Source organism: Xyrauchen texanus, chromosome 5 (assembly GCF_025860055.1).
Source record: "Xyrauchen texanus isolate HMW12.3.18 chromosome 5, RBS_HiC_50CHRs, whole genome shotgun sequence".
NCBI classification, from domain to species: Eukaryota; Metazoa; Chordata; class Actinopteri; order Cypriniformes; family Catostomidae; genus Xyrauchen; species Xyrauchen texanus.
Window position 1 is genome coordinate 44,387,397 of NC_068280.1, and position 15,009 is coordinate 44,402,405.

General features: G+C 36.0%; 1 protein-coding gene across 3 annotated transcripts in view; it reads left to right on the forward strand.

Moving 5' to 3' along the window:
• The window catches only part of mad1l1 (mitotic arrest deficient 1 like 1), a 94,892-nt gene that overhangs the window by 47,224 nt on the left and 32,659 nt on the right, over positions 1–15,009 (forward strand). For all 3 annotated transcript variants that reach the window (XM_052127041.1, XM_052127042.1, XM_052127043.1), the window contains 2 exons: positions 2,704–2,908; positions 4,744–4,934. In XM_052127041.1, the coding sequence (XP_051983001.1) occupies positions 2,704–2,908; positions 4,744–4,934 (396 nt within the window). The remainder of the gene's footprint in view (positions 1–2,703; positions 2,909–4,743; positions 4,935–15,009) is intronic.

Consider the following 15,009-nt stretch of genomic DNA (forward strand, 5'->3'; position numbering starts at 1 on the left):
CTGTGTCCATTAGTGATCCAGCCACGTTCCCATCCATTTGGTCCATCAAGAGTCACTCTCATTTCATCTGTCCATAAAACCTTTGAAAAATCTGTTGTCATGTATTTCTTTGCCTAATCTTGACGCTTCAACTTGTGAATATATTCAGTGGTGGTCGTGTTTCAGCCTTCTTGACCTTGGCCATCTGAGCACTTGACACCCTATACTTTTAGACACTCCAGGTATAGTGCAGTTCTGGAATATGGTAGCACTGGAGAATAATGGTTTCCTGGTAGCTTCACGTTTAATTCTTAAGTCTTTTGGAGTTAATTTGCGCCTTCTCCATGTGTTTTTTTTTTTTGTGCCCCAGTTGACTATTCTCAACAAAATGTATGATTGTCCGGTGGTCACGCCTCAATAGCTCTGCTATATAAAGAGCGTTGCATCCGTCTGTAAGGCAGTTTTACAATATTTTACTTTTCAGTGTAAGTTAATTCTCTTTTTTGGCCCGTTTTACCTGAAGTAAATAATTATCAATAATTATGCACAACTTGATATAAGGTGTTAGTCACTTTAGCCACACCCTCCCTCATTACACAAATACATACCACCTGAAAATTATTGAATCCAATAAGCATTCAAGTTTTTATGCTTTGGAGTTGAAAAACGTGCATGGAAACAATAAAATCAGAATACTCACTTGCCTAAAAATTGGGTACATAGTGTTGTCATTTTAGATTTAGTTGAGTAATTTAGGACTGCCAACTTTAAAGTTTTAACTGATATTATTGTTTAATAACGTTCTCAGGGCCATCTATTTTTTTTTGGTATCTAGTGGGAAGTTCATGTTTAAAGAAGGCCATAAATGTAAGTTTGAAAGTTTTGTAATATACTTTGTATCAAAAATACATTAATTTGTGGTCATTTTTATTTTAATGTAGTTATGCGAGTCATGCTAACAATTATAACCCTGGTTCATACGTGTACCTACTTCTCTGCAGCTGAATACATAACACTTGACTGAATGATTGTTTGTTTTTGCTTTGTATTTCTAGTCATTTTTGTGATGATTCCTAGTCACTTTCTGTTCTGCTCTTCTGACACCTCCCTCTTACCCTTGTGTCTCTCTTTCTCTTGTGCTCAGCTCAGAGTGATGCAATTTGCTCAGTAATGAGATGTTCAGATTGAGGCATTATTCTTTTGATAGGGCCCATAATTCAGCAGAAGGCTCAGTAATGGCTTTTAAACCCCTGAAGTTTTACACCCAAATGAAGAATCGTTCCAGTAGATAAAGCCTTTAGTTTCAGACAGGGATGAACTATCACTTCTTTCGGCCCTTTGTTTGGAGGGTAAATCGGGTAAATGTATTTTTATGCTGTGAGAGCCTTTTAAAGAAATCATAATTTTTTTAACGCTTCATGTTAACTGGTTTCATAGTTTAGTAATAGTTTAACAGTATTTGTAATGGGTAATATGGTAAATGAACCATTGGCCCATGATTTTAAAAACTCCTAACCCAAATTATTCAATGTGTTCAATTACATTTCCTCCATTCCATTACACAGGGATGTGATCTTTTTATTTATTTTTATTTTTGGGGGGGCTTAATCAGGAATTCAGTTTTTTTTTTCTGACCTAAAATATTTGACCCACGTGACTTGTCGATAAGCTGTGCATTCTCTAAGCACTTTTCACCCAAACGAGTGTCATTCAACCTCCCTTCAGATGGAGCCAATGCTTCTGCCCCGTCATGCGCATATTTTAGAGTTGAGAACCCACGATATGGAGGCTATTGATTTTCGATTTTGGGTGTCACATATGCCGACTGTTTTGCTAAGATCTCGCTCTCTTCAGTCGGAGGTATGACACACTTGCCGATACAAAATAGTGGAGGGGGTGACACACATACCAACTCACCGCAATTCTCTCTCTCTCTGATTCCCTGTCACGTGGAGCTCGCTGAAATAACAACACGAGTACCACGTGAGCGTAAACAATTGTATAAGAGTGATTTAGGAAATTATTCATGGAGTAACATAGCTTATGAAAGTGTGTGGTTTTGTGTATTTATCCCCTCAAAGCTTGACATACAACGTGTATGTCGATATGCAGCTTTCAGTGAGTAAAGAAACAGACAATAAAATCCCATAGCCAATAAGCAACCACTTAGCAACTGGTCAGTGGTGGTATAGGCAAGCACCGCTCTCATTTGTCTGTCAATCTATTAACAATCATGTACAAATTTTGTTTGGTAATATTTTAACATTCCTTTATATTCTTAACAATTACTAGCATTTTAGTATTCAGTGAATGTTTTCAAAGAAAAGTTAATTTCATATAAATTTGTTTTTAATAAAGTTTTGGAGAGAGAGTTTTGAGAGCTAACTACATTCAGAGGCATGATTTTCAGATTGGATATGTTTCAGGATTTTTAAAACACAGCCTGTTATGTTTCCAGACTTCTATATTTACTTTATCATTAAACTTTATCAGAGAAGATGGAATAAAAGTTTGTTTCTTCATCCATTAAATACTTTGGTACCACAGGCCAAAAACATTAAAAGGAATTGTGTCTGGGTTTGCACGAATCAATCAGATAAGTGCTTGTTTTAAAACTATGTTTCTAAACATTTTAACTCCTCTTTTGCTTTTCTCATGCTTGCTTTAGTAAAATTATTATTTAACATTTTCTAATACTTTTAACATCTTTCCTATGTGCGTTAGGGAGACTATGACCCAGTGAAAACAAAGGTAGTTCACCTGCAAATGAATCCCACCAGCATCGCCAAACTGCAGCGCACTGAAGAGATGGAGCAGCTAAGGGTGGATTGTCAACGTCTGAGGGAACGCCTCCGTAAAATAGAGGCGGGGGGCGGCATGCCAACAGATGATACCACCCTCATTATCCCACCTTCTCAGGAAATACTAGGTAATTTTAAAATCCATCCTCTTTTCCAGATACTCGGTTTGTTTGATTATTGTTTTTCTCTTGGCCTTTTTTTAAATTTTTTATTTATTTATTTTTTTTAATAGCTGGGGCTAAATGTTTAATTGGATTCAAGTGTGATCCATATTTCTCTGGACTCATTTATTCTCTTTAGGCTCTCTCACTTTTTCTGTCTCTTTATCTCTCTCTTTCTTTCCCTCTGTTTGAAATAGTTTGGTAAGAGGCAAGAGTCTAATTAGGCCTCAGACCCACAAGTAAACAAACACCCTGTGGTGTGCTTTTAAATTAGCAGTTGCTTCTCTTTTTCTCTCTTTTCACTGTCCCTCTTTTATTTTATGGTCCATTTATTTTTTTTTCCATCTCAGCAACTGCATGATTACAAGCTTTGTGATTGCACAGATCCAGTTCAAAATGAGTGAAAAGTACTTTGCAGCTTGACTTTAACTGACCCTGAGCACAACTTTACATAAGCACAGAAACATGTAATTTTTTAAATTAATTAAAATTAATAGCAGCTACATGTACTCAAGCGAACACATGTGCACTGAAGCACAGCAGAAAAGACCACATTAGAGATTTCTAATTATTGTGTTAGACCAGGGGGTTTCACCTTTAATATTCTATAAACCTAAGAAATAGCTGTATGGGTTGTTGTTTAGGTCTTATTCAATAAGTACTTGTCTTCTTGCTTAAATGTTTAGAAATGTTTCTTTTATAAACGTATTAACTTCTCCACACTTTTCACAAATGCTAAGCTCTCTCTCTCCATACAATTTCTCACTCTGCATTTTGCTGCTTAACTTTCATGCAGTCTCAATGTATGACACAATAATTTTACCCTATTAATGCAGATGAGTGTCACATACAGCACATGTTAATTATAGCTAATTTTGGAATTGATTGTGTTCTGAGGTTAGTGTGTAATTTCTGGTTCTCTGTTGGAAAAAGAACCAAGTGATAACTTTTATATTTTAAAAAGATTCCAGTGGAGGGAAAGGGTAGAGAAATTAGCATAAGATATAATTAAAAGTGATCCTGATAAATAGTTAATGGAAAAAGACATGAACAAAATGCATTTTAGTGTTCAACACATAAACACATTATGTAATGTGATGACTGCAACTTTCACAATTTAACTGCCCAGATCTGGTTTGCAATTACAGGAGACAGTAGCAGAACATTTGTCTTTCTTTCTGGCAGGACTTTATTTTGCACACAATATCATTTTCATAAAGCCCTATGAGAAAATGAAAGTCACTGTGTAGATTTGGCCTCTGTCAAACATATATGGAAGTATTTGATTGAAGCTATAAGACAATTGGCTTTTTACTTGTTGCCCATTCATGTGATCAGTTTTTAATTTTTATGAAATTGCATATTCAAGTTAATATTGTGATATGACCTTGATACATTTTTTTTCTTTGTTTACTGGGCTGTTAATGTTGAGTGAATTGGTCATTAAAAAATTATATTAGTAGATTTGAAGAGTCTAGCCCCTCCCTTTCTATACAAATGAGCAGTCTTTTGCATGAACCTACTGTAATAGATTTTAACTAATGATTAGATAAATTATGTTGTCAGTTAATTAAGGAAATACAAATATTACATAGAGTTGATTGTATGTGAAGAACCATATCGAAATTCTTTTTCAGCTATTAATAGTTGATGTAAATATGCAGCTGTGTTAAAAATAAAAAGAGTATCTAAAACATCTATATATATTAGTATTAGGCAGTAGTAAGTGGTTTGGAAATGTACCAGATTAGTCTATATTTAAATCGATTATTCAGATGTCATGTTATTTAAATGTTCTTCAGACTTGCGTAAGCAGATGGAAAGTGCAGAACTGAAGAACCAGCGTTTGAAGGAAGTGTTCCAGAAGAAGATTCAAGAGTTCCGCACTGCATGCTACGTTCTGACCGGGTACCAGATTGACATCACTGTGGAGAACCAGTACAGACTCACATCTGTGTACGCGGAGCACATGGAGGATTCATTGTTGTTTAAAGTAAGTTCATCCACATGTACACACACTTGTAAGTACATAACCTATTGTTCTAAAGTGCATGGGAGTTGTACTTACAAATATACTTGTAATAAGTATGCAAAGGACCCAAAAAATAGCAAATATCTCTGATTATGCAATTTATTGTTAGTTTGAATGTGTTGATTTTATGGTCACTTCTTTGTTTTGGCCCTGTCTAAGCCAAGCAGATGCTATAGATTAAGCATACCAGCAATCAAGTTGTTTTGAATTATAAAACACTGAAATTAGCAGCAATGGGATTTTCAATGTCTATGAAGGGCTGCCTTGGTGAAACCATAGAGATTGTCAAAAAGAAAGCCATGCTAGTTGGAGCAGCCTGGAGCTTTGTACTAGTTGGTCTGAAAAAGCATGAAAATAGAAATGAAAACTTTAGAAGCCAAGGCAGAGGTCAGACATCTGAAAAGCTACTGTTTGAACTTCAGCCAAAGGTGCATCTGAAGAACATAGTGTTCTACAAAGGGGGTTATATTCTCCTCAATAGGTAACTGCTGGGGAGGGCACAGATGCTAGTTTTCCAAGAATACAGGGCATTCGCTACAGCTATAGATAGGGAGAAATGTTAACTTACAATAACTCTTTAGGAAAATTATCTTCTGCATGGTACTTTTGATAACAAGTGCATTGTTTGTTCAGGCAAATGTTGTGTCAGCCCCCAAGATATGACTTCACTGTGTTCTTTAATTTGATTAAGTAGTATTGGACCGAGTTGAACTTTTCATTAAGCCAGGTTCAGGTAACTTGCACTTGTCGACTGATTTGCTCTGTACAAGTATTTTTATTTGTATTGCGCTTTTCAAAACACACATAGTTTCAAAGCAGCTTTACAGAAAATCATGCATTTACAGAAATAATTTATAGATATTAGTTTCATTTTGAGTCATCATTCTGTAGATTAAATATGATTGTAAATTGTGTATAAAAATAAAAAAGTAAATAATAATTGTATTTAGAACCCCAGTGAGCAAGCCGAAGGCGACTGTGGTAAGTAACACAAAATTCCATAATATGTTGGTTAATGGAGAAAAATAACCTTGGGAGAAACCAGGCCCACAGTGAGGGCTGTTCCCCTCTGGCTAACCTGCATGAATAAAATGGCAATATTAGTTATTTATGTGCAGCGCAAGCTTTTGTTTAAAATTAGTTAACTAGGTAAGTGTTAAGGCCCATTATTTAAACAAAGTTTTTGTTTGAGCTGTAATATTAATGACTAATGTCTTTTGAAGATCATCTTGGGTTAACTGCAGAAATTCACATTGATGAATTGTCCTTTGTTAGTTGACCGATAAAGGCTTTTGTTTGAAATTAATTGAAAGTCAATGTATTCCACTTTAAGTGTTTTGTCCATCATTATACCAAGGTGATGCAGGCAGAAATCAGTGTGGTGCATCGCAATTCAACCAGCAGGTCATTTTGGTAGGGTCTATCCCTATGTCCAAGGTTCAGGCAGTGGCATATGAAGTATCCCATGTTTATGGTTTGAGTTGGCATCACTTTCATCCCCTGAAGTCCATTGTAATAGACTGAAGTGATGACTGGCTGGCACAGGCTGCATTTAGTCATCATATCTCAGAGACACTTAGCAGTGGAGTTCGACACCAAGCAGGAATGGAGATGGATCTGACCGGCTCTAGTAACCTCGGGATATGAATCTATGATAACTTGCTGGGCATCCTCCCAGTAATGCATTACAATAATCTAGAGGCAATGAATGCATTAATTAGTGTCATGAATGCATTAATTAGTTTTTGGCATCAGCAACAGTGAGAATGTTTCATAACTTAGCAATATTTCTGAGTTGGAAGAATGCTGTTCTACAAATACTGGAAAATTGATTTTCAAAGGACAAATTGGTATCAAATATAACACCCAAGTTCTTTGCTGTAGAAGACGATGTAACCATACATCCATCGAGATTCATTATATTTTTGAGGCTTATTTATTTTTCTTAGAGGTTTTTGGTCCAATAATTATTACCGCTGTTTTGTCATTGAGTTGAAGGAAATTTTTGGCCATCCAATCTTTGATTTAATTGATACACTCTGCTAATTTGGAGAATTGTAAATTTTGTTGGGTTTCAAAGAAATATAAAGTTGGGTATCGTCGGCATAACAGTGGAAACTTGAATGATTCCTGATAAAATCTCCCAGGGGAAGCATTTATAAGGAGAAAAGCAGAGGCCCTAAAACTGATCCCTGTGGCACTCCATACTTTGGTTTGTTTTAACAATTCCTCATGTACACAGACAAAGTGGTAGCGGCCTGCTAAATAGGACAAGAAGAGAAATGCAGTCATGATCAGATGATAAGAGCAAGTCATTTGTAACTCTTATAAGAGCTGTCTCTGTACTGTGATGGGGTCTAAATTGTTCATGTATTCTATTTCTCTGTAGAAATGAGCATAGTTGGAGGACACTAACTATTCTAGTATTTTCGACATAAACGGGAGATTTGAAATGGTCTATAATAAGCCAATTCTCCAGGATCAAGCTGTGGGCTCTTAATAAACGGTTTGATAACTGCCGTTTTAAAGTGTCTTGGGACATGTCCTAAGGATAGTGAAGAGTTAATATTATGAAGAGATTTTTAAGATTACATGAAAAATCTCTTAAGAGCTTAGTTGGTACTGGATCTATCATGTTGTTTTGATAAGTTTTGTTAGCTCTTCTTGACCTATGTCTGCGAAGAATTGAAGTTGCTTGTGAGGAAAATTATGAGACATGGTTTTTTGTGGTACTGTGACAGACAATTGCATAATTCCAATTTTATTTTTGATTATTTCAATTTTATCAGTAAAGATATTCATGAAGTCATTACTATTGTGCTGCGATGGAAGCAACAATGTGTATGTCCATATGCAGATTTCAGTGAGTAAAGAAACAGACAATAATATCCCATAGCAATTAAGCAACCACTTAGCAACTGGTCAGTGGTGGTACAGGCAAGCACCGCTCTCATTTGTCTGTCAATCTATTAACAATCATGTAAAAATGTAGTTTGGTAATATTTTCGCAAGTCAAAATGCCTTTTTTTATATATTCTTTTTATATGCCTTTTTTATTTATAATATCTGGTTCAGTCAAGGCTTTATTCCTAACCAATTAAGCCATAATACTGAATGAACACCTAGGATTGGTGTGGCTATTTTTTATGAGTTTGCAAAAATATGCTGACCTGGCAGCTTTTAGTGCCTGTCTGTAGCTACAGACAATATCCATACACCGCAAAATACCTCTAATTTTGTATTCTTCTTCTTGAGCTTCATTTTCCCATTCATTGAGAACGTGAGTGTGATCATTGTACCATGGTGCAGGGCTTTTTTCTTTCGTTTTCTTTAATCGAAGGGGGCGATACTATCAAGAGTTTTAGAGAAGACCATAGTTATATTTTCTGTTATTCAAGTTCTTCTACACTTTTTGGCTTACTGGGTATATGAGATAAATCTGGAAGATTATTGGTGAAGCTATCTTTAGTGGTCGAAAGAATAGTTCTACCTGAAATATAGTGTGGTGTAGATTGAGTAACATTAGCTGATCGCAGCGTACAAGAGACGAGGCAACATTCACATTTTCATTATCTATGTGAATGTTGAATCTATGGGAAGTCACCAACATTTAAAGCTCTGCCACAGTATCTACTAGATCTGATTCACCAAGGAAATCAGAAAAAAGCCTGGGAGATCTATATAATGTAGCAAAGGCAAAACTGACAGTGTCACATTAAGTTCAAAAGACAAACTTATCCTGTCCTCTGAGTAACACCAAAAACTTCACTGTAAATTGTAGCAACACCTCCTCCTCGACTCTTCAGGCGAGTCTTATGTTTATAACAATAACCTGGGAGGGTACACTAATTTAAACTAATATAATCAATTGATTTAAGCCAAGTTTCAGTAAGAGCATATCCAAACTATGATCTGTAATCTTTTCATTTACAATTAGTGCACTGGTTGAAAGGGATATAATGTTTAATCGCCCTACCTTTTATACAATGTTAATCTTAAATGACTTTGTTATTTTCAAGTTTTACCTTTAGTAATTTTTTTGATTTGTGTTTAGTAGCAGTACATTATACTTGTGCACTTTTGTTTATTCCTGCATAAATGGCTGTACAAATTTGTCATATCACTCATCTTTGATGAGGTATTCAATTAAGGAATTTGTTTGTCTACTGTGTATGTGATTCAGAGTGAGAGAGGTTAGTAGTCCACATTAGAATTAAGCATGATGCCATTAAAAGCTATGCATTATAGTACATCTAATGATTGAAATATAATTGAGTAATATTTATTTCTATAGCACTTTTCACAATACACATCTTTTCAAAACAGCTTTACAGAAAATTATGCTGTAAAAGCCTATACATCCACGTGAACGATTTGCTAGATTACAGTGTTGGGTGAAAAAGCATATTGTTCGGCCGATCGCGACCATGGTGAGAGCAGCACAAGCCTAGGTGGACGCGTGCACACCACCGCCTCTGTGTTTGACAGACGCGGTGCTTGTCTTTGAAGGGTGACCGGCAACAAGCTGTAATCGCACTTCCAAGCCAGGGGTAAGGTATCCTAACTGTTGCAGTATATGTTACAGATCTGATTTTCTAACTGTATTTGTTTCTTTTTATAATCAACAGAATTCGTTAATACAGAACATGACTTTAAAATGTTGTGAAATGGCCACAATATTTGGCTATTAGTAACTCATGAACTTGCTTTTTGATGTCTATTTGAATATCTCTTTAAGTTATTCAGTTGTTGATAAAACAAAAAAAAAGACTGATTAATATAAATCTCACATAGCGTTGAACTGGCAAAGAAACAGTGCAGCAACTCTCTCGTCTAATGGCTTCTCATTTATAAAACTGTCCCTTTTTCTTGCAATCTTTCCTTCACTTCCTGTCAGCTCCCTCTGTGGATATGAGGAAAAGATGCAAGGAAAGGAAACAAGGACAGAGGAATCCAAGTGTAATGTATTTGTAAAATGAAATGTCCCGCTCATTCAAGCATCATTTCAGAACGTCGCCTTTGCGCATCTGCATTACCTTGGAACATTTACTTTTATGTTGTTCAAATTTAATTTATTGATATATTAAGAATAAATTCTAATAATTCAAGATGCAGTGTCAAAGTATGTGACGATTGCAGTTTGTTAAAACAGCGGTGAAACAGGAATTAGAACTATTATGTAAGAAGTGAAGTGGGAACTTATGTGTGCATCAGGTACGATCAACACAAAAGATTTCCACATTGAATCCACCTTTGTATTCTCTCTCAAGGCTCCTCATAATAGTTCATCTGTCCTCTTTTCAGTTGTTTTTCATATAAACATGCACTAGATGAATGTCTTTTTGCTGTGCTTTTAGATGCTGTAAAATAACTTTTATGCAACATTCCTATGGAACAAATTTTGACAAAGAAATTTAGTAAATGAAAAATAAAAATGATATTTTAAATGTTAAAAAGCACAAAAATGTTACCCCCTCACACACACACACACTTGTTACAGTGGTGTACCTGGCTAACTGCAAATGTCATTTATCTTTCTTAATTAATGCTCTTCCTTTGTGGGCTGAAGAAATGTTCAGTAATCCCTTATAGACACACATACACGCAGCGCAATAATTGGATTTAAGTTTTTGTTATTTGGTCGGTTGTTGCCCTAGGCTGTTTAATTAGGTGCAGTAAAGCTTCAGTGCATCTGCATTCGACTGTTATTATTTGTGTATGTGTTAGCATTTACACACGCATGCTCATTTGTATCTAGTTATGTTGTGTTAATTTAATATTATGCAACAGTCGTCTAATTTGATTGGACAAATGGCTGTTGTCTCTGTGTTTCTTGGTGACATGCAGAGGTTGATGCTTTGGCATCTTTCGAACTATTTAAGCTGACAGAGAAAAAATATGAAACACTCATGTGTTTTGAAGCATTTTTAAAAGTTCAGAAGAAATGTAAGCGCAAGCGTAGTTTTTGCAGGAAGATCTCAGGATACATGTATCAGTTATCTCATCCAATCACAATTCAGCCTCCACTTTAAAAGTCGGGCAGTTTTCTCTCATTGTTCGAATACTTCTGTGTTTTTACCCCCCCATCTTCACCAGTTTAGGTCTCATTCTGGGTGGGGTAAGCTCCGCTCCCCTTTCGTCATGCTGAGTGCTGAACCGTAGGACTGGGCTTATGCCAAATTATACAAGTATCTTTTTGTTTGTATCAATTCCAATAATCTCCAGTCTTTCTGATAGAACTATTTCTTGCTTAATACACTGTCTTAAGAATGAGACACTCATGACTCGAGATGCTGAAAAAAACATGCTGTTTAGATACAGCGCATTGGCTGGCAGTCAGTCCCGGAAGGGACTCTGTCTGATTGATATTTAAACACATGAGTTTAAATGCTACAGTTTGTGTTGAAATTGAAGTGTCTACAGTTAGCTGTTGGTTGACACTTCTAAAGCACTCCATTAGTTCCCTCGGAGTGTGAATGTGCATTGAATTGCATGTGTTTGAGTATTAAACAGACTGATGCAAACTGTAAAATTAAAAGGACCGCATGAGGACAGGACGTTTGTTTAATGATAAGAGTAACTGAATATCTTGTGTTTTGATTCAGAAGCCAGCTTAACTGAAGGTCAATGCATTAGTTATGGTGCCTCAATAAAACGTTCTAATTTTCCAGTTTAATATGCAGAAACGAATGCATGTAGATTGGTAGGTTGATGTTCCTAAAGAGTGCAAACACTGTGGTTCTTTGGCACTTTAAATGCATTAGCTCAAAGACATTTAAGCAGTATGACATGTCCACTTAGCACAACTCATAGTGTCAGTATGTGTCAGGACTACCTGTTTGCTGGAACGATGGAAGATGGAGATTGGGCGGAAAGAGTAGTACAGTAGGTAGTCAACCAAAATTATGCGTGAGACCGTTTTGCACTTTGTTAGGAGCAAGTACAGTTTTAACTTACAACATATTATTTTCAAACTAGATTGTTTTCTTACTGGAGAACATAAGAAAACTCTTTCAGTTGTGACCATACAAGAATAAACTTTGTTGTTGCATTTTGGTTGGCAATGTCTACTGGCCAATTAACTGCTAACAGCATTACAGAAAGTCTGGAATCACAGCAGCAGTTCACAGAGCCTTGCAGATTTGCACAGTGCTCACAAAATAAAAATGACTGAAATTGGACAATGAATGAAGTTATGAATTTGCAATTTAGGTTGAGAACAGATGGTTAATTATTCTCTTTCTCTGCATATTTTTGGCATTTAATAGTTTTTAAAGCATGGACAATTGAAAATAAATGTGTAAAATCATTCTTTTTCGCATTTTATTCCCCAATGATAGACAAGTGCACTAGAGAAATATTTTGCTTTAGTTATGGTATGATTTGATCCCTAAAGTATCAAAGAACTGCTTTGAAAACCTTATACATTTCTGAAAGAGGAAAAGATGCATTCATTAAATGTCTTCCTAGTTTGAGTTAATTCAAAACAAAAATATTGGTTTAAAATGTTGCTTTTAACTCATCGGAAAGTTATCCACACATTTCGAGTGGCTTGCTAAATGATAAGAAACAAAAACATTTGTTCAATATCTCGGTGATGAATGAGAAATCCGACATGTGGGTGCTTTTAAAATTGCTGCATTAAAATGAAATGGTATAACTGTAGTTTCTAACAAAGTGAAATCAGGACTGCAGCGCTTCAATACATGCAACCTCAATGAATCCTCTTTCTGTGATCTGTCTAATAGTGACGCTAATGGCGCTTATACACTGCACGGTACAGCTCGACTCTGCTTGCTTTTTGGGGGTTTTCCACTGTGGATAGTACCTGATACTTTTTTTTAGTACCACCTTGGTCGAGGTTCCAAGCGAGCCAAGCCGATACTAAATGTGACGTCAAAGCCCTGCAGATCACTGATTGGTCAGAGAACCGTCACTGGATTTGCGAGACGGGACATCAACCCCCTAGTTAAGTTAGCAACAGCGATTGGAATATCATTTGTTCACGCGACTTTAGAATTGTAAAAAGAAATGGCTGTGCGCAAAACCATGGCGTGGTCAATAAATGAGGTGCAGACGTTCCTCTAGTTAGCTACGAACAACACAAAGCAAAAAAAGTATTTCAGGAAGTGTCTCCATGCTACAACCGGACCTACCAACAGTGTAGGGAAAAGTGTAAAAAAAAAAAAAAGTGGTCCAAACAGAAGAAAGTGGAAGTGGTTCGACCAAATGGATGCTATCTATGGCAATAGACCAGCGAGCAATGGGAGGGAGAGTGCCATCTGAAATAATGTGATCGTATTGTTGTGTTTTTATATATAATATATTATTTTGGACTGGTTTACAATGGCTGTTAGATAACTGGGTCTACCAGACCTTCGTTACCATTTGTAATCAGTCAGATATTTCTCTGTTGCACAAATTGGAGCTTTTCAGTTTAAACTGGTCCCGAGTGATACAACCGACCCAGAAAACCCCAGTCTTTTCATCTTTAAAGTTTGTTTGAGTCATTTATAGCAATAATGAAAACATGGACTGGTACCAGGAAAAATATTATAAAAGTAAAATTCATAATTGTTTTTCAGTTGTCTCCACGGAATGATTATACTGTACATTTGATGCATTATTAGGTCTCTGATATAATGTTATCAGACTTTGTGTCTGTAAATTAAAAGGAGCAATTTCTCATCCTAATTTTGTGTTCAGTTTAAAGGGTGTATTAAGTTATCCAGAGAAGTGCAGTGAATGTTTTTTTTTCCTCTTTTTCAGAGTTGTTGCTTTATTATATATATATATATATGAGGGTCGGGATGAAGTGGTGCAGGCAGCGCATTTGATGCACATTTTATTTTTGCAACATGTTTCCAGCTGTACAATACTGTTTCTGATGAGACATATCTCCAATGGTCCGTTCGACCTACTGAATTTGGCCTGTTTTATAGCTACTGTCTTATACATGTCAAGTGTGCTTCTTAACTCAGTACAGGATTGTAATAAACAAAATATCTCAAACTAAGAAATATTCACTGTCATTTTTAGTTACTATATGTTCCTTCTCTGTGATGACACAGGAAATTTTCCATACGCAGCACATCCCAAATCGATATTTCCCTGTTACAGCTTATATTTGAATGCCTTTTCAATTAGTTACATAAAAATAATATAGCCTACTATTGGCTTGATAATGATTACATCTCTTTAAAGTGCGTAACTATATTTTGATTGTAAATGTGAATTAAATGAAAATCAGAGTTTATAATCAGTCTGTTTAGTTCATTATTTGTCCAGCTGGAGTCGCCAATTCACACACACCAGTAAAAGTGCGCACACGAAGTCAAGAGTGTCTGGAGGGTGCGCACATATTTACGGCAAGTTTTTATGAATCAAGATATGTTTGTGGAAAATTGCTTACTCACTTTTCAATGCCCATTTTGTGGTTACGCAACATTTATACATCAGGCCCCATGTGTAAATGCTCTCCGAAACACATTTGAGACTTTTGTCACTGAATATTTGCATTGGGCTTGCGTCGCACAGTAAACAATAACAAAGAAAGTGACTATTGCATGTTGTAGTAGAGACAGAACTTTTTTCCTTTTTTTATCTGTTTCCGATCGCTGATGAAACTGAAACTAAACAAAGACGTGTGCGCACCTATGGGGAGACCCGAGGGGGAAAACACACAGCGTGCCCATACAGACACACGCGTGCTGAGCAAATTCAATTGGAATTAAGTAGTAAACCACATCTTTTAAATTCACTGCTCGGAATTAGCATAATCACGGAACTTAACTCTGTTTTATTTGCGTATAGCACAGGAATTGAAGATCGGATTTATATCCATTTGGCGGAGACACATTGACGTGGCCAAGTGTAAATGGAACTTTGGAGCTTTTTCAATCAGTTAGCTATCTGATCAGTAAAAATGCATGAAGTGGACAAGTTTTTACTGTTCATATTTAGAGGTAGGAGTTTGAATATACTTATTAAACTTTTGGTAGGTAAAACCATAGTTAATGCATAGCAACATGCTAAA